The following is a 24135-nucleotide window of genomic DNA, read 5'->3' on the forward strand; positions in this document are numbered from 1 at the left end:
GAGTCATGCGGGCAATGCAGTGGCACACTCCATGGCAGGTAATGGAAGCGGTGATGGCAGGCGTGGCCCAGCGGTGCTGCGCGCGATGACTGCGGCTGAAGCAAGCAGAGCAGAAGCAGCAGCTCAGCATCCTCAAGAAGCAGAGGGAAGGGGCAGCAGCACGTGTGGCCATGGCTGGAAGGACGAGAGCGGGCAGAGATAAGACAGAGCAAGCATGGGCAGCCGTGTGGTTCACCACCGGCCTCATAACGCGGCGCAACTTGATCTTGTGCCTGGACAGAGACTGGGCATTGTAGTAGCTAAAGGATGGAGGTCCGTACCGCTAGGCCTGATGAGCGGTAAGCGCTGCATGCATGCACTAAAAACTTCATGTGAGCCATTGCGCTTTTATACGGCGTACATCACGTCAATCACACACAGTCGTTGCTCAACATGCTGCTTATGCTGATAATATAATAATAGCGAAGGCAGGTGCGCTACGATGAAGACAATAACACAACAAGACAACAGAGGCAGACTGCGGTACCATTCCATCGGCGATATCTAGCGATTCCGCGTACACAACGATGTGGTTCGATAACACGGCGTGACGTTAATAATTCGGATGCTGGATTTATTTAGAGCAGGGGAGGGACGCACCACCATACTCAAGCATCCAGAACGACAGTGAGGCAAGGACAATAGCGGCACGGCTTCACCTCAATAACGCGCACCAAAGCATGGACATGAGAGATCAAGTAGCAGCTGAACATAAGGGCGTCGCGTGGCTCTACTGGTCGCCTGCCTACGCGCGAGACAACTCGACGCGGATTTGAACAGTGATACATCATCGGTAACTCTAAATCCTATCAACTTCCATTAGTAGACATCTCACGCGATAGCTCATACTCCATACCAAGCCATGGAACAAAATATTAGGGTGTTATGTAATTATTTCACGCAAAACAAATCGCCACAAACAACGCTTTTAAAATATAATTTCCGATTTTTATCGTTGACGCGAGAAGCCGGTTTTTAAATTTTAAAACCCAAGAAAATCATTTTGGTAAATTTTTCTTAGGCCTAAATCTCGGTGCTAAATGAGCTTGTAACACCAGAGGTGTTACACCCCTCAAGTGGTTGATAGAATAAATTCACCTCTACTACAAGCTCATCCACAAGATCTCATCATAGGGAGTCCATCAAAGGGTGCAATGACTCGATCTCAAAAGCTTGCTTCTTTTATTGAACATCACTCTTTTGTCTCTTGTGTTAAACCTAAGAATGTAGAAGAAGCTCTTTAAGATTCCGATTGGATAAATGCCATGCATGAAGAGTTGAACAACTTTGCCCGCAATGAAATTTGGACTCTTGAAGAGCGACCACAAGATGCAAGAGTCATTGGAACAAAGTGGGTATTCCACAATAAGCAAGATGATCAAGGCGTTGTTGTGAGGAACAAGGCAAGACTAGTTGCAAAGGGGTTCTCTCAAGTTGAAGGGTTGGATTTTGGAGAGACCTTTGCACCAGTTGCAAGACTTGAAGCCATTCATATCCTCCTTGCATATGCATCACATCATGAAATGAAACTATATCAAATGGATGTTAAAAGTGCATTTTAAATGGCTTTATTAATGAACTAGTCTATGTTGATCAACCTCCTGGGTTTAAAGACCCTAGATATCCTAATCATGTTTATAGGTTGTCTAAGGCGTTATATGGGCTTAAGCAAGCCCTAAGAGCTTGGTATGAGTGCCTTCGGGATTTCCTCATTGAGAAGGGCTTCACCATTGGGAAGGTCGACATCACACTATTCACTAAGAAGCTTGATGGAGAGATCTTCATTTGTCAAGTATATGTTGATGATGTCATCTTTGGATCATCAAATGAAGATTCTTGCAAAGAGTTTGGTGAATTGATGTCAAAGGAGTTCAAGATGTCTATGATTGGAGAGCTTACATTCTTTCTTGGTTTTTAAGTTAAGCAAATGAGAGAAGGGATTTTCATCTCTCAAGAAAAGTACACCAAGGATCTTCTCAAGAGGTTCAATATGGATGAATATGAGCCAATCAAGACACCAATGCCATCTAATGGACATCTCGACCTAGATGAGAGAGGTAAAACGGTTGATCAAACTCTCTACCACTCTATGATTGGTAGCTTGTTATATTTGACCACGTCTAAGCCCGACATTATGTTTAGTGTGTGTATGTGTGCTAGATTTTAAGCTAATCCTAAGGAAGCTCATTTGATTGCCGTTAAAAGAATTCTTAGGTACCTTAAGCACACACCAAACATTGGCCTTTGGTATCCCAAAGGAGCTAGATTTGAATTAGTTGGCTATTCTAATTTGGATTATGCCCAATGCAAAGTTGATAGGAAAAGCACATCCGAAGGGTGCCATTTGCTTGGTAGATCACTTGTGTCTTGGTCCTCTAAGTACCTCTTTTGTGTGACAATGAGAGTGTGGTAAAGCTTGCTAATAATCTGATTCAACACTCTCGCACCAAGCACATAGATATCTACCATCACTTTCTTAGAGATCATGTTGCTAACAATGATATTTCACTAGAAGGTGTAAGGACCAAGGATCAATTGACGGATATCTTCACTAAACTGCTAGATGAGTCTACTTTTTGTCGGTTGAGGAATGAGCTCAATATGCTTGATTTTAGCAACTTCACTAGAAAATGAGCTTGTGTTGTCCCACGCATTGCATTGTAATATACAACATGTTTAATGTTTGGTAATGCATTTAGGGCTTGTCTAACATGGTTAAGATAACAGTCGAAAAGCGTGTGAAGAAGCTTAACCTTGGATCAAACTTGACAAGCAACTAGAATTACTTTCAAGTATTGCATTGCATATGCATGTATGTTGTTTTGTCGTTTCTCTTCAAACACCCTTTTATTGCCTATTTTCTTAAAAATAATTATAGCCTAAGGCAAAAATACTATAAATTTTTTTAGGGTTTGAGAGAGGTCACTCACATCAGTCCCAATTGGTGTTTATTTGGGTTTTATTGAAGTTTGGACTTGATTGGGAACATGCAGCGCGAAGGAAATTTGAAGATCTGCTGAAAAAGAGTGATTGGACGCTGCACCGAACTCTAAAGTCCAGCGTCTGGTCAGTTCATAGGAGGTGAACCGTTGCTACGAAGGAGTGACCGAACACTAAAATAATTCTTTCCCTATGTCTGGTCAGATGACGTCCCTGCGTCTGGTCAAGCGAAGAAGATGAAGACAGGATCGATCGGACTTTGGCTGCGTCCGGTTAGTAGTGGTCGGACGTGTCTGGTCGTGACTTGAGGGGATTTGGACCTCTCTAGAGTCGACCGGACTCTGGGTGGTAGCATCCGGTCGTTGCCACCGGAGCGTCCGGTCAGTAGATGTCGGTTGGATCTAGGACTCTTTTTTGTTTCCTTTCTTAATCCGTCACGGGGCCACCATATAATCCCGCATCCACGCCGCCCATACTCATCTTGCCCACGCTGACATCACCATGCAAATCCCTAGCCACGCCTCTACAGCCGCCGTGACCTCTCCGTGCCACATTACGCCTCCCCACGCCCGCGCGCCACCGCTCACCCCACGCACCGCATCTGCCGCCGCCCAGCCACGCCCATGCCTCTGCTCCATGTGCCCGCGCAATCACGCCGCCCCGTGCTATTGTGCCCTAATGCCATCACACCAAGCCACCAGCTTCCTTGCCCTGTAATAGTGCTGCCGTGCCATGCCCTATCGCCGCCAGCAATAGAGTCGTCGGTACCCTAGCTGCCATCAACAACGACCCTAACCCTAATTGCCGATTCGGTGGTGCCCGTGATTCGTTCCTCTTCTCTTCAGTCACCGATTCATCAGGTAGCAAGTCCTCGATTCTAATTTTGTACCTATTGCTTGCTTCTTAGGGTTTTGTATCTCTAGATGTATATTGAAATTATTCATATATCCACTCTATTCCATCATGCAGCGAGTCGATGTTGTTGAGGTCACTTTGGCAGTTGTCCATCAACTCAGAGCCAAGCTCGCGAGTACAGATCGAGGCCAAGCCTCGGAAGTGTCAGTGATAGTTCATTCTTGTCCGTGATTGCAGCTTGTTTCAGCTTCAGCAATGGCATGTGTGAAGAACTCCAGAGGTGATCCCGGTGATGAGGATCCGAGGCCTCCGCCTAGCTTGCCTGCTGAGGTGAAAGGCAAGGCGACAAAAAAGATTACGTCAAAGAAGCAAAATTATGCAGATGCTGATACAACGAGAGCAGCAGCAGTGGTAGCCACCGTAGAGCGTGCGAAGAGAGGAGGTGCTCAAAGTGGAGTTTAGATTGTAGATTAGCTTTCACCAGCACAGAGGGCAGCCATTGAGCAGGTTGAGCGTCGTCATAGTAATCTAGCTAGGACTGTCATGCTTGAGGGATGGCGTGTTGCTATAGAGGAGACTCAGCCTCAGGGGAGCCACAGCAGCAGATAGAGCAGACATGGGAGGCAGAGTAGACCAAGGAGACAAAGCAGGCACCTCAGCCATAGTTACGCCGCTTTGGTCGTACTCGTACATAGGTGACACCGAGGACAGAGACACAACGGAGGGGTTCTCGTCTGCCTCCCAGACCATAGGGTCTACCTCTAGTTACTCATCTAGATTTGAGGGCCACCACAGCCAAGCAGGTGCAGCAGCTCAGATTCATACAGTTCAAGGATTGGTTCCCGCCGAGGAGGGATGAGCATGCTTCAGAGGGGTTCTATACACACTATAGGTGTTTACACCAAAATTTGGAAGGAGAGTCGTAGGGACTCGAAAGCTCCTAAGATCATGTCATCAAGGAATCAATTGCATGCAGATTGGAACCAGCTAATTCGAATGCAGCACTGGAATCAGCTTTCTTCATGTAGCGCCAGTAGATAACGATAAAGGCTACGATCGACGCTGGGACAAAGCATGTTGGACTCTACAAAAAGGGAAAGATTAGAGTCCAATTTATCTTAAATTAGGAATGTTTTCTCTTAGGGCCAAAGATTGTGATGAGTCGTGCTTAGATAGGAGTCATGCGTAGGTCCCGGGTATACATATCAAACCCCGGCTATTGTAAAAAGACACACAATCAATCCAATACAAGTTATTTACTTTTTTTTGGCTCTGGCCACCCCTTAGGAGTAGGAGTAGAGTAGATCTCGGTGAGTTCTTCAGCAAGTACGGCTGCATTCATCCGGTCGACCTCCACTGCTTGTCTGTAAGTACCATCATGGCTTATACTTCTGTTCGTACGGCTGCATCGATCCGGTCGACCTCCACTACGACTCTGGTATAAGCTAGTTATCGACTCTTGTCTAGTTCAAGTATGGCTGCATCGATCTGGTTGACCTCCACTTCTCAAACTAGATTAAGGTCAAGTTATCGGCTCTATCTAAGGGTGGAGTTCCTTCGGATGGATTTATTAAGTTACCGATATTGCTTATTGCTTCCATTATTTATTTAATTACAGCAATATCACTTGGCCCGATTAGGATTGATCTAGATCGGCCTTATATCTTTTTTAACCCATCGTTTATTAATCTAAATTGATCGAATCTGCACTTTAAACGATGAGTTATGTTTTATCGGCTGTTTTATATCAATCTTAATCGTGCATAGCATGTGGTTAAGGCATGTCTGATCTTGAGTAGATCTATTGGCTAGCGAAAACTGTTCCATGGTCTGTTATCATGGCCTGTGTGATTTTGGCTCACACCCCACTGTTAGCACCATGGAGTGCGGATCATTTTTTGGTAGATCTATTCCTAAGAGGGCATGACCTTAACTGTGCGCTATGCCTGAATCGGCTGTTTTAGTCGATATCGAGCGCTTTCACAAATAATTCACATTATGAGATCATTGAAGTAGGGATAGGTTGAAAGATGTGTTAGCCCCATGATCTTATTATTGTATTACGGACTATATGATTTTGCCTCATGCCCCACTGATATTAGTAATAAGTTAGGGTCATCGAGTCTATTGTTGTTTCTATGGCCTACATGATTCTGCCTCATGCCGTACTGGTCATAGCGATATATGAGATCTAATATGTTCATTAGATTTATTTTTATTAAATGGTTGAATGGTGATGAACTATTTCTTTTATATAAAAGGGGTTCGGTTACTTGCAGTCATTGCCTTAGCATAAATTAATCATTGTTGACATCCTTTTGCCATTGACCAATATTTGTCTAAATAATGATATTTCATCCTTAACGATAACCGATTCTTCTTACACAACCCCATGAGCTTTAACTGATTTATTCTTATGAATATGCTGGAATCGACTCTTTAGCCGATCTCCTTTCATATCGGATCTCAGAGCCGCATATTCGGGACTGTCTGGCAACACCAGCACGTTCTGCCCTAAATTATTGATAAACTTTCTCTCCTTGTCAATTGCAGGGTCAAATTGACTGGCACGTCTTTGGAGGAGCGCGCATGATCGACCACCCCTATGCTGAAGCTAGGTGGATCTCTAGCTCCATTGAGCGGACCCTTCTGGCTTGCTCGTGTGCCCTCGGCACGGGACAAAATTCCGTGTCGATACATGTTTCTGGCATGCCTAGTGGGACCCCACAATCATCATGGCGGTTCACAACAACAACATCCTTATGGTACATTATGAAAATCTACCTGATGGAGATAAAGGTGTCATCAGCAAAGCTATAGAAGAATTTTAGAACAAGTGTTTGTTGTCCTACACTAAAACACGTGACAACACAATTGTTCAAAAATATCCACTACCAAGAGTTCTATTGTATGGATAGACAGATACAGCTGAAGCTGAAGACAGGCGTTTCTATACGGAAGTTGTAGACAAATCTGTTCGTGATGCCATATCAAGCCATAATGAAGCTTTCTTGGACACATTCCACAACGCCATGAAAGAGGCAATTCATGGGTTTCCAGTTGGTCAAGTTGGGCCGGCTTACTACAATATTCCACACTTGGCGACCCAAGGGACTAATCAAGTCGGTATCAGCCATCAAGAAGCAGCACCAGCTAGTAATAATGATGTCTAGGAAGTTTAGGGTTCATCTGAATAAGCTCAAGGTACTACTATGAATCAGACACAGTATAATCCTAGATCATCAGTGCAGCATGTGCAACAGCCGGTGGGGCAAGGTTAGAATCAGGTGATTAATTTTAGCACATCAGGCCATATACCGTTGTCGACTAAAAAAACAACACCATCAATTCAAAGGATCTGTATAGATATAGATCATCATGTCTACAATCAGAGACTTCAAGCAGCAAGCCAGCAAAGGACCCAGCAGATAGAGATTCCATAAGGGTATCACTATGGCACAGATTATAACACCCTTTACATGATTTTGAATCTAGGGTATCAAGGCACATGGGATTTCAATCCACAGATGGGTCAGCAGGTGCAGGGAAATCCAAATTCACAAGCTGACGAGTTGTTGCTAAAGGAGACCGAGATGATGAAGAATTAGTTCGGTCTGAAGCCAAAAGGGCTGACCTTCTCGTACAGACACCCATATCCATAATGGTATTATTTGGTCGCTCTTCCCACAAATTATAGGCTCCTAGAGTTCACTAAGTTTACTGGCCAAGACAGTACAAGCACGATAGAATATATCAGTCGGTATCTTACGCAATTGGGCGAGGCATAAGTTGAGGATGCCCATTGAGTTTATTTCTTCTCCTTGTCCCTGTCAGGGCTAGCCTTCACTTGGTTTTCATCATTGCCGGTTAATTCCATTACCAATTGGGCTGACCTCGAGAGGAAATTTCATACATATTTTTATACTGGGACTGGAGAAAAGAATATTATCGATCTGACAACTATAAGGCAGAAGACTAATGAATCGGGCACTAAGTTTCTTCAGAGGTTCCGAGAAACTAGGAACTTATGCTTCTCCTTAAACTTGGCTGATGATCAACTAGCTGCTTTAGCCATTCAAGGAATGTTGCCAATGTGGAAAGAAAAGCTGCTGGGACAAAAATTTGACAACTTGGGTCAATTGGCTCAATGAGTGGCAGCGCTCAATAGCCAATTCCAGAGCATGCGTAGGGACACTCGATTCCAGAAGAGTACCACAATGGTCAAAGCTTATAATCCATACTTAGTCAATGACGGCTATGAAGATGAAGAAGAGATTGCTACGGCTGAATGGAATTAGGGTAAAAAGACAGTAATGGTGCCAAATCCTTAGAGAAGAAGAGTCGAGGAAAGCTATGACTTTGATGTCACAAAATTAGACAAGCTCTTTGATTTCTTGCTTGAGAAGGGGCAGATCAAGTTGCCCAATAATCATGTTATGTTGCCCCCTGATCAGTTGAAGAATAAGAAGTTCAGCAAGTTCTATAACACTACTTCTCATTCCACTAATGAATGTAGAATTTTCTAGCAGCATATATAGAGGGCTATTTAGCAAGGAATGCTCAAATTTGATATGCCTCGAAAAATGAAAGTTGATGATAATTCTTTCCTAGGAGATCAAAACATCGTTGATGCTAAGCTGCTCAAAGAAAAGACTAAGGTCCTAACATCGACCAAATCAAGAGTAGCTAGAATAGTCGATCCCAAGATGCAAATATCGGCTGATGAGTATAGAGATATTAGAAGACATCGCGCTAAGCAAAAGAGTCGATATGAGCAGGGAGAAACGTCAAAAGATGGGTTGACAAAGCCACGAGTTACATCTCAAATCCTATTGAATAAGTGGCAGCGGTAGAAGAAAAAGGATTATTAGTGTTGGTTAAAAGATCAAGAATACCACCGTCAACTAGAAAAAGAGAGGTATGAAAGGAAACAAGCCGAATCACATTGGAATTGTCCTTTCTACAGACAATTTTGGAATGAAGGATTAAAGTTGCCTACAAGACATAACTGTCTAGAATGCAACAATCAATATTGGGAGTTTAGGCAATCTCAAACCAACCACCGGTCTATCCATGCTCTAGATGCATATCATCATAATAACATGGATCGACGCTTAAAAATGGAAGTGTTCATAATCGGCTGGGAAAAAGAATGATTGGTCAAGACTGGGCTGATTATGAAGAAGAGGGCAACGAGAGAAAATATATTTAGCAGGAAGGCCAATGGTGTCCAGGAGGTTTGACAAGAAGCCAGAAGAAAAGGGTGCAACGCCTAAGGAATAAAGAATTGGAACAGGCTCAGTCATCCAGTAAACCTCAAGTATGGCGTACTAAGCAAACAACCCATAGAAAGCAACCATCGGCTAATATCTAAATGGCTTTTCTATTGCCATCAGAATTTAGAGCTCCAGTAGATCAAGAAGTTTATTCTGATTTCGATGAATCAAAATATGAGAAGATAGTTGCCAAGTTGATGGTTGTGCAACAGGCAATATTTAATAAACCAGTCAAGCATCGGCACTTAAAGGCTTTATATATGAAAGGTTTTGTTGATGGGAAGCCAATGAATAAGATGTTAGTGGACAGAGGTGCTTCTGTTAATCTTATGCCTTACACCACTTTTTGTAAACTTGGCAAAGGACCAGGAGATCTGATGGAGACTAACATAATGCTTAAGAATTTTGGAGGTAATGCATCTAAGACCCGGGGGCAATAAACATCGAACTAACAATCGGGAGTAAGACTCTGCTCACCACATTCTTCATCATCGATGGAAAAGGGTCATATAGTTTTCTCCTTGGTCATGATTGGATTCATGCGAACTACTGTGTACCATCAACCATGCATTAGTATTTGATTTAATGGCATGGGGATGATGTCGAATTGGTTCGCACTGATGAGTCTGTGAGCATTGCAACAGCTAATCCAGTCTTCTAGGAACTAGGAGACTTCGAATGCTTTTCTAGCAAGTTATGGGAAGGAGGCTTCATTAGAGTCAATGGTGAAAGCTAATAGCCGATCCAAGCAGTTGGCTTTAAAAACTTGTCTTAATGGATAATCCAATAGATGGTATAGATGACAAACTAGGACATGGCTTCACGTCGGCCAATGAATTAGAAGAAGTAGATATTAGTTCTGGTGATAGACCTAGGCCGACGTATGTAAGTGCTAAGTTAGATCTAGAGTATAAGCAAGAATTAGTTGATTTATTAAAGGAATTTAAAGATTGCTTTCCTTGGGAATACTATGACATGCCTGGTCTAGACTGGTCAATTGTTGAACATCAGTTGCCAATCAAACCTAGATATCGGCTGTTTAAACAAGCTCTAAGTAGATTCAACCCGAACATGCTCGATGATATAAAAAAGGAGACTAAAAGGTTACTGGAAGCAAAATTTATCCGACCGTGCCGATATGCAGAGTGGATATCGAATGTTGTCCCTGTATATAAGAAGAATGGAAAATTGAGAGTTTGTATCGATTTTAGGGATCTGAACAAAGCCACACCCATGGATGGTTATCCAATGTCGATAGTTGATATGTTAGTAGATGCAGCAGCCGAGCATAAGGTTATTAGCTTTATGGACGGCAATGCAGGATACAACCAAATTTGCATGGCTGAGGAAGACATAGCGAAGACCGCTTTCAGGTGCCCTAGCGCAATCGGTCTATTCGAGTGGGTTGTGATGACCTATGGTCTGAAGAATTCCAATGCAACTTATCAAAGGGCGATGAATTATATTTTTCATAAGTTGATCTGCAGGATTGTTGAAATCTACATCAATGATGTAATGATAAAATCCAAAGGGTACAAAGAGCACCTAGCTGATTTGCGAGAAACCCTGGAATGCACAAGAAAACATGGCCTAAAGATGAATCCTAATAAGTGTACTTTTGGAGTATCAGCTAGACAATTCTTGGGATTCATGGTCCACGAGAGAGGAATCGAAGTTGGTCAGAAAAGCATAAAAGCAATTGATGAGGCAGTTCCTCCGACTACTAAAATAGAGTTGCAATCTCTGCTTGGTAAGATCAATTTCATCAGAAGATTCATTTCAAACTTGTCGGAAAGGATCCTACCGTTTTCTCCCTTGTTGAAGTTGAAAAATGATCAAGAATTCAAGTGGGGTGACATACAACAAAAGGCATTTGAAGAGATAAAACAATACATGAAGTGTCCACCTATGTTGGTCTCTCCTCAGCAAGGTAAGCCTTTTAAGTTGTACATATCGGTTGATGACAAGACAATTGGATCAACCTTGATGCAAGAATTTGAAGGAAAAGAAAGAGTTGTTTTCTATCTAAGTAGAAGATTACTGGATCCAGAGACAAGATATTCTCCCACCAAAAAGTTATGCTTGTGCTTATATTTCCCTTGCACTAAGCTGCGACACTACTTATTATTGGCTGAGTGTATAGTTGTTTCCAAGGCCGATGTGATTAAGCATATGTTATCAATGCCAATACTAAATGGGAGAGTGGGAAAGTGGATTGTTGCGTTATCAGAATTTGACTTGAAGTACGAATCGGCTAAAGCAGTCAAGGGACAAATAATGGCTGATTTTGTCACCCAGCATCATAAGCCAAGCATTGATTATGTAGAACCGGTGCCTTGGACGTTGTTCTTTGATGGATCATCACGTAAGCAAGGTGGTGGCATTGGCATCGTTATTATTTCGCCTCGGGGGGCACGTTTTGAGTTTGCTCTTCCGACTGGGCCAGTGATTACCAACAACCAAGCGAAATATGAAGCTATTCTTAAGGGACTTCAACTTCTTCACGAAGTAAAGGCCGAAGCAATCGAAGTATTTGGAGACTCATAGTTAATTATTAATCAGTTGATTGGACTATATGAGTGCAAAGAAGAAACTCTGAAGATGTATTATGATGAATGTCAAAGGTTGCTCAAAGAATTTCTTCATGTCTCTTTCCAACATATTTCGAGAGCACAAAACCAAGAAGCTAATCGTCTAGCTCAAAGTGTGTCAGGATATCGAGTGTTTCGAGAGGTCTTGAGTAGTGAAACCTTGAATGATGATTGGAGAGTCGAAATAGCATATTGCCTTAGAAATCCACCTCAGAAAGTTACTAGAAAGCTAAAGTATAAATCAGCTAAATATGTTTTGTTAGATGATCAGTTATATTATAAAATAGTCGATGGGGTGTTGCTCAAATGCTTAAATCAAGAAGAAGCTAAGATGTTGATGGCTGAGGTACATAAAGGGATATGTGGAGCTCATCAATCGGCTTATAAGATGAAATGGATTATTCACAGAACTAGATATTTCTAGCCAACGATATTGGAAGACTGTTTTGAATATTACAAGGGGTGCTAGGACTGTCAACGTTTTGATAATATCTAGAGATCACCTGTGTTGGCCATGAATCCAACAATCAAGCCATGGCCGTTTTGAGGTTGGGGAATTGATTTAATTGGCCAGATTTTTCCGCACTCAAGCAAAGGACATAAGTTCATATTGGTAGCAACAGATTACTTCACTAAATGGGTTGAGGCAATTCCTTTGAAGACAGTAACCTCAAAGAACATGATTGATTTTGTCAGGGAACACATTGTGTATCATTTTGGGATTCCTAAAACTATAACTACTGATCAAGGGATAATGTTCACGTCAGAAGAGTTCGGGGATTTTGCTGCCAGTATGGGAATCAAGCTACTAAATTCCTCTCCTTACTATGCTCAAGCTAATGGCTAGGCAGGGGCATCCAATCAGATTATGATTAAGTTGATCAAGAAAAAGATTGAGGAACAGCTAAGGAAGTAGCATTCAATGCTTAATGAGGCACTATGGGCATATAGGATGGCTTGTCATGGATTAATTAAAATGTCACGCTTATGAACTTGTGTATGGCCATAATGAAGTTCTTATATTTGAAGTTCAGACTAGATCGAGGTGTGTTGCATTACAGAATGATTTGTCAGCCGAAGTCTACAAGAATCTTATGATAGACAACTTGGAGGACTTGAGTTGCCTTTGGCTGCGTGCTCTTGAAAATATCGAAGCCAATAAACTAAGGATTGCAAAATATTACAATAAAAAGGTCAAGATTAAGCAATTTGCTGAGGGAGACTTGGTATGGAAAGTAAAATTGTCCATCGGGTCAAAGGACAGTAAATTTGGCAAATGGTCACCTAACTGGGAAGGGCCTTATCGAATCAAACGTTGTGCACCTGGTAATGCTTATATTTTGGAAACACTAAGAGGAGAGGAAGAATTTGGCCGAGCAATCATTGGGAAATATCTAAAAAAATATTACCGTAGCGTCTAGATTAATAATTAATAACCAATTTATTCGGTCGCCAGCTCTAATAGCCAATATCAAAAAGGTCGCCTCTAGTGCAAAAAATAAACCCGAAGGCGTAAAACCGGTAATATGTGTATCGCCTATAGAAGCAAAGCTAACATGAACGAAGTGATGTGTGTGAAGTACGAAACAAAGGAAAATCACTCAAGACGAAGAAGTTGTTTGCTAAATATCACCTATTACAAGCTACGGGCCAAAAAACACTTTGCTTACTATATCATCGACCAAGGTGTTGAAGGCTACAGAGTTGGCGGTGCTAGAAAAATCCTCAACCAAATGCTCATGCTCCCTAGGGTGTGCCGCATTTGGAAAATCGTGGGGAAGAAGACAAAGATTGTGGCCAGAACGGGCTTGTGCAGCAACCAATGCCATGGCAGCACAATGACTAATGCCATGAAGAGCGACCTCCCTAACATGGTTTGAGATGTCATGCAAGTGAACCACCAGAACGGCGCCCCTGGCATTGACAAATCCCACCGCGAGATCCGTAGCTGATCGAAGGCTTTCCAACTAAGCAGTTAGATCTAAAAAGAATTAAGGAAAGAATGATCAGAAATCTTGAGGGCAAAATTAAGAAGGCAGAAAAATTGTGGTAGATGTCTCACCCATGATTCTGGCTTTAGCTCTGGCCAACCTATCCTCCACTAGGCTGGCCTCAAGGGATGATCGGCCTTGAATCATGGCCAAAGCTAATTCTGCAAAGAAGAGGCAGCTGGCTAGATTCTGGTCAGTCCGATCGATGGAGGCCAGTAGATCGCCATTGTCGATCTGCCTCCTTGGGTAACGGGGGAGCTAGCAGCAAATTGGTGCTGAAGGTGACCCCAAAGGCTAAGTAGAGTTGGTCTTCTGCTCTGGAACAATGGGAGCATCCCAAGTTGCACCCTATGGATGATGAAGGCACTGGCGCGATGATGCAGATCCGTTAAGGGCCTCCTCAATAGACCTCTTGCTGTTCTCCCTGGTCTCAAACCTATGGAAAAAGTAGGAACTATACTAAGAACGCAAAAGGTTTGAGATGAAGCAGGTTGTTTTTCGATCCACGGCCATGGCCCGTTTATATAGCCCGGGAAAGCGAGAAGATAGATTTCACCGAAGGTGTGAAATTGAAATCAGGAACGGAAACAGATCGACACTCCGGAAATTCAGGGGATGGATAACGAAGAGATAACAGATTCGAACTTATTGCGTCCCCAAATTATGAAATATCATGGGATGGATGCGAAGAATTTACATTGACCAGAGATCAATCCATCAAGGCTTCTTTGGATTGACGGGAGTCTGGGTCCCCACAAGTCCAAAGGTCATCGTGAACTGAATCACATTGGCCCGTTGATAAAATTGTGCCAGAGAAGGGGAAAGGCCGCCCGCCTAACAGTTGTCCAGCCAATTTCTTGATAAATTGAGAAACTATGGGAAAGAAGCCTGTGGCTTTCTCGGTGGGCGTTTGGTGTCCACATATTTTAGCCCTTGCAAATACTAGAATAGCTTTGCGAGCATGGAGAGAAGACTCAGGTGATATCACAAGAATTCTTCTAACCGTAATAGCTGATCCTGTTGCTCGACAGGGCGCTAGAATGAGCGACACAATCACCCTATGCACAAGAATTCTTCTAACCGCTCAAGATCTTCATAGCAAAAGGATAGACCATGGAGGGTCTGACGGAGTCGAAAGCACTCAAGAAGGCAGATAGAAGAGAAACATGGCTGAATTGTTGAGTTGCTCTCGCCAGGGTTAGATAAACATTTTATAGCTGACCTGGAAAGATGAATCTAAGTGCCCATGAAGCAATGATGCTCTCGTAAAAGTTTTAAAGTGTGGGCTCATGAGCTGACATAGATGGCGACAAACAGTAGACCCTAGATCAAGATTCTTTACCCAGACTGCGGACCTATCGAGGGCACAGACGTGATAATTTTGGAATAAAATTACTTTTATCCCAAAATTGGGGGGCATGTGTTTACACCAAAATTTGGAAGGAGAGTCGCAGGGACTCGAAAGCTCCCAAGATCATGTCATCAAGGAATCAATTGCGTACAGATCAAAACCAGCTGATTCGAATGCAGCACTGAAATAGGCTTTCTTCAGGTAGCGTCAGCGGATAACAACAAAGGCTATGATCGGTGTCGGGACAAAGCATGTTGGACTCTACAAAAAGGAAAATATTAGAGTCCAAGTTATCTTAAATTAGGAATGTTTTCTCTTAGGGCCAAAGATTGTGATGAGTCGTGCTTAGATAGGAGTCATGCGTTGGTCCCGGGTATAAATATCAAACCCCGGCTACTGTAAAAAGACACACAATCAATCCAATACAAGTTATTTACTTTTTTTTGGCTCCGGCCACCCCTTAGGAGTAGGAGTAGAGTAGATCTCGGTGAGTTCTTTAGCAAGTACGGCTGCATCCATCCGATCGACTTCCACCGCTTGTCTGTAAGTACCGTCATGGCTTATACTTCTGTTCGTACGGCTACATCGGTCCGGTCGACCTCCACTATGACTCTGGTATAAGCTAGTTATCGACTCTTGTCTAGTTTAAGTACGGCTGCATCGATCCGGTCGACCTCCACTGTTTGAACTAGATTAAGGTCAAGTTATTAGCTCTATCTAAGGGTGGCGTTACTTCGGATAGATTCATTAAGTTACCAATATTGCTTATTGCTTCCATTATTTATTTAATTACAGCAATATCACTTTACCCGATTGGGATTGATCTAGATCGGCCTTATATCTTATTTAACCCATCGTTTGTTAATCTAAATTGATCTAATCTGCACTTTAAATGATGAGTTATGTTTTATCGGTTGTTTTATATCAATCTTGATCATGCATAGCATGCAGTTAAGGCATGTCTAATCTTGAGTAGATCTATTGGCTAGCAAAAACTATTCTATGGCTCATTATCATGGCCTGTGTGATTCTGCCTCACACCCCATTGTTAGCACCATGGAGTGGGGATCATTATTTGGTAGATCTGTTCCGGAGAAGGCATGACTTTAACTGTGCGCTATGCCTGAATCGACTGTTTTAGCCGATATCGAGCGCTTTCACGGACAATCCACATTATGAGATCGTTGAAGTAGGGATAGGTTGAAAGATGTCTTAGCCCCATGATCTTATTATTGTATTACGACCTGCATAATTCTGCCTCATGCCCCACTGATATTAGTGATAAGTTAGGGTCGTCGAGTCTATTATTGTTTCTACGGCCTGCATGATTCTGCCTCATGCCCCACTGGTCATAGCGATAGATGAGATATAACATGTTCATTAGATTTATCTTTATTAAATGGTTAAATAGTGATGAACTATTTCTTTTATATAAAAGGAGTTCGGTTACTTACAGTCATTGGCTTAGCATAAATTAATCATTGTTGACATCCTTTTGCCATTGACCAATATTTGTCTAAATAATGATATTTCATCCTTAATGATAACCGATTCTTCTTACACAAGCCCATGAGCTTTAACTGATTTATTCTTATGAATATGCTAGAATCGACTATTTAGCCGATCTCCTTTCATATCGGCTCTCAGAGCCGCACATTCGGGGTTGTCTGGCAACACCGGCACGTTCCGCCCTAAATTATTGATAAACTTTCTCTCCTTGTTAATTGCAGGGTCAAATTGACTAGCACGTCTCGGGAGGAGCGCGCATGATCGACCACCCCTGCGCTGAAGCTAGGCGGATCTCCAGCTCCATCGAGCGGACCCTTCTGGCTTGCTCGTGTGCCCTCGACACGGAACAAAATTTCGTGTCGACACACGTTTCTGGCACGTCCAGTAGGACCCCACAGTCGTCATGGCAGTTCACAACAACAACGACATCCTTATAGTACATTATAAAGATCTACCTGATGGAGATAAAGATGTCATTAGCAAAGCTATAGAAAAATAGCTTGCTATAGAAAAATGGCTTAAAAGATACACACAGCTAGTATTTTTAATATTCAGCTATCTGTATGGATATTTATTCATGGTTTAAATCACTTCTGGCCTGTTTTGATGAAGTAAATCCTAATTAGTATGCCAATCACTTTTTTTTGGGTCTTTTATGTTTTGATTGTACAATTGTATTGACTGCATAGCTTGCTGAATGTTGCAGCATTGCCTGCAAATATGCCCCTGTGAATTGAAAACTCTTGGCAGCTAAGAATACAATTTACATTAAAATGTGACATTTGCTTGCATCATGACTGAAAATAGGTAGGAAAGCATTACCGGACAAACATTTAATCTGGGTTAGTTACACATGCTTTTTAAGTAGTAGCGACAAGTTGTAGTTGAAACAAATAGTGTGTTTCACTTTCAAGATCATTTTATGTTTCTATGGATTGACTTATTTCTGCTCCTTGTATTATATGTATCCTCTTGATTTTCTTGGCTGCATTCATTTAGCCTCAATAACAATAGTTTCCGCCTTTGGCTGTATTGTATTAGTACACAACGCTCCAGTGAGTTGTGTTCTATTTGTTTGTTTTTTATTTGGCAGTATAATACTGTAATCTCTATGGTCATAGGCGGAAACTGTTCTTTATGGCTAGCACTACCAGATTTTCGTGTTAGTATGACAGTGACTTTTTTGGGTCTTGTATATTTGATTGTGCAATTGTATTGACTGCATAGCTTGTCCAATCCTCGCAGCATTTCCTGCAAATATGCCATGTGAATTGGAAATTTTAGACAACAAAAAAGGGGGTTTATATTAAAATATGATGTATTCTCTTACATCACAACTAGAAATTGGCGAGATAGCATTACTGAACATGCCTTTTTAAGTAGTTATGGCAAGTTACAGTCCAAACAAATTATGTGCTCCACTTTCTAAGTCATTTATGACTGTATGGATTGACTTATTTCTAGTTCTGGTATATCTGTGACCAAGTGTATCTTGGCTAGATTCATTTAGACATAAAAATAGTCCCCGCCTTTGAATTTGTTATATTAATACAGGGTCCAGTGAGTCGTGTTCTTTTTTAGTTATGGGCGGCTCAATTACAGTAGTTTTTACAGGTTTGATGCAATAGATAATTACTAGCAGTAGTGAATATCCTTGTTAGCATGCCACTGATGCATCTTTTTAGGTCTTGTATGTTTGATTGTGCAATTGTTTGACTGCATGGGTAGTCGACTGATGCATCATTGCGTGGAAATATACCATGTGAATTGCAAAGTCTAGGCAACAAACAATACAATTACATCAAAATGTCAAGTGCCCGCTTGCATCATGACTGGAAATTGGCAAGAAAGTATTACGGGACCAAAATTTAATCTATGTTAGTCATACATGCTTTCTAAGTATCAACTTGCGATTCATTTTCTAGATCATTTATGGTTGTAAGGATTTACTTATTTCTATTAGCGGTATATGAGTACCCTCCTGATCATTTTGTCTGCATTTATTTAGCCATAAAGAATAGTTCCCACCTTTGACCTGTCTGTAACAAATCCTTATCTGTGTCAGAACGAGGATGCGTTGGACTGTCAAATTTGTTCTTTATATTTATATGGTTTGGTTGTTAGGTTGTCACATTACTGTGCTCGGAACACATTTCATATCGCAATTACGTTCAGTTGAGTTCAGTTTTAATGCCTAATTAATAAGTTTAGATCAATGTTTCATTGTTTAGTTCCTAAGCCTTTCATTTTTTTTGTTTAGTTTCATGTTCAAGTTCAGTATTTTTCGGTTAAGTTTCTGGTTCAGTATAGTTATCAGTTTAGTTTTTAGTTAATTCTAGTTTTGTTTGATTTAACTTTTTTAGATTGAGTTCATGTGTCAGACTACCTAGACTTTAGTTTCAGTTTTAGTTACCTATCAGTTCAATTTTTAGTTTACTCTATTTTTATTTTAGTTAAGTTTTTTTCGGTTAGAGTTGAGGTTTCAGAGTATCTAGACTTAGTTTCAGGTTCATTACCATTATTAGTTCAGATTTTAATTAACTCTAATTGTTTTGGTTAAGTTTTTAAGTTGCAGTTCAGTTTGTTTTATTATGTCATCTTAATTGTATATTCAGTATAAGTGTTGTATTTTCTCTCAATCTACAGTATAAGTTTCTTAAAAGTAGCTTCAGTATATATTCAGTAGAAGTTTCTCTCAATCTAATTTCAGTATATATTTTGCACCTGCAGTTTTAGATTCTCTGTACTCTACTATTCTTCTCTCTATGTTTGTTAACAGTGAGCATATATATGTTTGTTAAGCAGCTGTTGTTTGGTGGATCTGCAGGGGTCTTCCAACCATGTGGTAGCAGTCAGCTATTTTTGGCTATTTTTGCCATCAGCTGCTGCTCTATGTTTGCTAAGCAGCTGCTGCCTTTTTTTGCCAAATCTCCTCTCTCCTCTCCTTTCCTCTCTTTTGTTTTGCCGATGATGAAATTGTCCAAGTCCATATATTATATAGAATATGAGCTGACGATCAAGAACTTGTGAGGAACTTATCATCATTAGCAGCCGCCCCTATATTACCTTCTCCTCTCTTCTCTGTTATGATGCCTTGATGCTCCAAGTTCATGATCAAATGATGATTGATATGTTTTTGAGGCCTCTACTACTGTTACTACTTATTTTTTTATATATTGTTGTTTTATAGGACTACTTTGGTTTATAGATCTTTTTAATTTCTTATACATTCTCGCGTACCTAAAACATACTTTCTTGCATCTATTAGAACAAAGCGCTATCTTTGATTGGTGAGCTGGTGTGAGCAGTGAGCTGCCAATGCTGATGCTGCTTTGTAGACCCTCCTTTCCTAGTCCTACTATTTCTACTCTCCTGTGTCCTCTGCTCCTACTTCTTCTACTCCTCTCCTCTCCTGTTTCTCTACTATAATTGTTTTTCTTGACATAAATTTAGGAGAAGATATAGCCGAACTCCCTTCGCCGGATCTGTCAAATAATTATATATATGATTTGGGCTTCCAACCAGCATTGGAGAGGGCAAACCACCCATATCCAAGCATAGTAAGTAACATGTTTAAAGACACCTCTATAAATATTTTGTTCTGATATATATAATTCTTAAATATAGATAATTCATCATATACCATGGTTCAGAGAGACACTGTCAAATTTTGGGGTTGATTTCCTCAATGTTGATACATTTCTTATAGATGGTCGAATCAAGCAATGCTGAATTGGCTTTTCTATTCTCGCTAGAGCGGGTAACCAACAAGTTATGGTTTTATACATCGATAGGACGAGCAGCGGTCAACCTCATGACATTACTACGTAAAAATATGCTGTGCAAGCATGTTTAAGGGCGCTTCAAAATATTGGGTACAATATTCCTATATACTCCTCCATGAGTATTGCTGCTTTGAATGTAGGCCTCTACTACGATATTGGACTGTTTTGTGCAAAGCTTGTTGAGGACAACATGAATGATATGGTCAGTCTCATAACTTATATCCAGATTCATTGTTATGTCTATATATATGCATGGTTTTGATAACCACATTTTTTCCAACACTTGCAGATTCAGGAGAACGACGTAACATACATAAGTTGTAGCTTTGAAGCCATTTTAAATCATGCCATGTATCACTTGGGTCGTTATAAATAGGAATATGGTGGCCCTGTTCTCACTTCAGAGGGAATCCAGGTAAAAATTCTTGTGACTAGGAGTGAAGGTTCTCGACCAATGCTGATTGTCGTCAGTAGACCATGTGAACGATCTTATGAAGCAAGGGAGAATGCACTAGTAAATACATTGCACTACATCACTGATATTTTGGCATATGAAATGAATGATCTGCACTCCTCTGAGTACGTGGTACGATGTTAGAAAATTCTAGAAAGTTAAATTACTGTTAGTGGTAATAATGAACTAATCTAAATTATTATGGTTTGTAATGAACAAATTTAAATTATTATGTGTTTGTAATGAAGTAATTTAAATTATTATGGGTTTGTAATGCATATATCTTCTTGTCAATTAGTTGTTGATATAATATTCTTTTGAATTATATTATATATATATACATGTTCTGGTCATATTTAAATTTTCAAATTTTATTTTTTTGTGTGAAAATGTACTGTAGGGGTGGTTATAGATTGAACTGCCCCTACAAATAAGATTTATAGGGGCGGCTGTTGTTACAACCGCTCCTACAAATTATTTTTGTAGAGGCGGCTGTTGTTACCAACCGCCACTACAAACACAGTTGTAGGGGCGGCTGGCGACACCAGCCGTCCCTATAAATCGATTTGTAGGAGTGATCTGAGAACCGCTCCTATAAATCAATGATTTATAGCCACGTTTTGATACAGACAGCTGGCCAAACCGCACCTACAAATATCCCTGAGCTGCCCCTGCAAAGCCTATCTGTGTTAGTGTCTCTTTACCACCCCGCATTTAAGTTTTTGCATTGTATCATATTTCGACGCTCCTTCTCGGAGCCTAAGATGGCGCCTAGCTAGGGGCGTCATGGCGTGGGATAGCCATTGAATCTATCCGGGTGCTTGCGATGCTTTTTTAAAACAAAAATGAACTTTTACCAACCTAAATTCTTGTTTTTTTAGAGAACGAAGTAGTCATTCCAAGAAAAAAAAATGATGGGCTCTCATTGAGTGCAGTGTCAATTTTGCCCGATGCACACACGATCATATTGCAGTGTACATTCATCACGGTTTCATTTTTTTTTTTTTGAGAAATTCACACTGTCAGATATAGCAGTACATGTTTTTGTTCACACTTAACTAGTTTCATTCAAGCCAATTTGTACATTACAATACGCGTGGCCTTCACTTCACATGTAAGGTCCAACTAATACCTCCGCGACGTTCTTTTGGCTGAGTGTACGTACAATATATGATGCTTGGGTCGTGATTTCGACCATCACTATAACTATATAATCATCTACACACATCATAGTCATATATATAGGATATGTAATCTAATATAAGTAGTAATAATTCGTAGCTAGTCAAATATGCCATGCACGTGTGTGACATGTACACTGCTAGCTATAGCACCACGAACCCACCAGCAAGAGCAGCCGTGCGTTTATCGCTTGTCTTCGATAGATATAGATGAAACAGTATCATGCGTACTGTGTGCTGCGATGGTTACGTTGGTGGACGCGATCGGCCCGCACGCACGCCGGCACGATGCTGGGCCTGGCTTAATTAGATGGGGTAGGACGGCAGCTTGGCGAGGCCGCAGACGCCCTCCCCGCGGACGCCGCGGCGGATGCGGACGTAGCCGCCCTCGCCCCACGACGCGCCCCACGAGTTCTTCATCAGCCAGTACCTGCTGCCGTCGGCCGCCGTGCCGTACCCGACGGCGGTGATGGCGTGGTTGAGGTCCGTGCCGCACTCCCCGCCCAGCACGCCGCTGTCGTAGAACCGGAACGCGTAGTCCTCGCCGTTGATGGCCACGGACACGGGCTGGTTCGCCACAGCCGCCGCCAGCGCGGCCTCGTTGTTGCGCGGCACGTCCTCGTGGCCCCGGATGGAGGCCGCCCGCGCGGATGCGGCGGACGAGCGGCACGACCCGTCCTCGCCCTGGTACGGGTACCCGGACTCCGAGGCCAGCCCGCCGCGGCGCTGGATGAACTGGAAGGCGTCGTCCATGAAGCCGCCCTCGCAGCCCTGGTCCTCGCCGTTGACGTCGCAGTCCACCAGCTCCTGCTCCGACAGCGACACCAGCCGCCCCGTCCGGATCTTGTTCAGCCCTTCCACCGCCGCCACCGCCGAGAACGCCCAGCAGCAACCTGCGTGCACATGCAGCCTATGTTAGTGCATGCATGTAGTAGACTCTAGTCTTCTTCTAGTATAAGCTCCACTAGTCCGGTGTCCGTTCTGCTATTTACCTTTCCGTTTCGAGTTTTGACCGCACGCGTGCGCGCGGTATGAGGCCCGTTTAGTTCCGAAAATTTTTGGCTTTTGGCTACTGTAGCACTTTCGTTTTTATTTGGCAAAAATTGTCCAATTATGGACTATTTAGGCTTAAAAGATTCGTCTCACGATTTCTCGGCTAACTGTGTAATTAGTTTTTTTTTCGTCTACATTTAATACTCCATGCATGTACCGTAAAATTTGATGTGATGGAGAATCTTGAAAATTTTTGATCTTTGGCTTGCATCTAAACGGGGCCTGAATTGAAAAGGCTAGCTAGATGGAGACGTATCCACGCATGCACGGCACGACTGCAAAATCTGCACTCCACTAGTATTTTTTACCAACTACGTACTTGTCAGTAGATTTTCATCAGCTATTTTTAACCTAATAACGTTCATTTGTTTTTTCGTTTCAAATTAAATACTTGAGAATCAGTCACTAGTATTCAGTATGCATGCATCATGCATGTGTGCAGGTGTTTCGTTCGTTTTTTTTTGACAGAAAGGTGTTTGGTCCGTACCACACTTTCCCTGGTCCTTGACGCCGGTGACGGCGCCCTTCGCCCGCCAGTCCACGCTCTGCGCCGCGTCCGCCAGGCTGAAGTTCTCGTACCTGAACCGGCCGCCGCCGCCGCTCCCCGCAGCCGCCGGCGACGGGCGCGGCCGGAACCCGGTCCTGGCCGGCCGGAACTCCTCGTCGGTGAGGTCGGCGAACCTGTTGGTGGCCAGCCGGTGGCTGTGCTTCCCTGCAGCGTTAAACGAGTCAATGAACTCCGCGTTGGCCCGGAATATCTCCAGCCGCCGCGCCTTCTCCGCCTCGTCCTTGTACGTGCGCCCGTGCTCCGCCATCCACTTCTCGTGCCGCGACGCCATCGCGGTGGCGGCGGCCTCCTCCCCTTCGGCCAGCTCGCGAGCCGCGAGCGCACGAGGAGCGGCGGCGGTGCACACGCTGCCCACGACGAGAACGGTGAGGAGGAAACGTGACGCCGACATGTTTGCAGCAATTTTTTTCCCCAAGTGAATGGTCAAAAGCAAGTGCGGCTGCTATGCACCCAGCAGCTTGGTGTGTACTTGGCACTGTACAAATGTGCAATGCTAGTTTCTTTAGCTCATGTGACCTAGCTAGCTGCTGATGCTTGGCCAA

At 42.5% G+C, this 24135-nt stretch overlaps 1 protein-coding gene across 1 annotated transcript; it reads right to left on the minus strand.

The window, feature by feature from the left end:
* Positions 1 to 21832: 21832 nt before the first annotated feature.
* On the minus strand, positions 21833 to 24135 carry LOC136538037 (senescence-specific cysteine protease SAG39-like). The gene is made up of 2 exons (XM_066530019.1): positions 23513 to 24135; positions 21833 to 22865 (listed from the first exon to the last, which is right to left on the minus strand). Exons 1-2 carry the CDS (start codon positions 23982 to 23984, stop codon positions 22279 to 22281), a joined length of 1059 nt encoding a protein of 352 aa, XP_066386116.1. The 5' UTR covers positions 23985 to 24135; the 3' UTR covers positions 21833 to 22278.

This window comes from Miscanthus floridulus, chromosome 2, assembly GCF_019320115.1.
Source record: "Miscanthus floridulus cultivar M001 chromosome 2, ASM1932011v1, whole genome shotgun sequence".
In the NCBI taxonomy this organism is placed as follows: domain Eukaryota; kingdom Viridiplantae; phylum Streptophyta; class Magnoliopsida; order Poales; family Poaceae; genus Miscanthus; species Miscanthus floridulus.

Excerpts from the sequence above, each read along its gene's own strand:
- LOC136538037 (XM_066530019.1), bottom strand. The coding sequence starts at position 23,984 with ATGTCGGCGTCACGTTTCCTCCTCACCGTTCTCGTCGTGGGCAGCGTG. Across the intron at positions 22,866-23,512 it reads CAAGGACCAGGGAAAGTGTG|GTTGCTGCTGGGCGTTCTCG; the intron begins GTACGGACCAAA and ends ATGTGCACGCAG.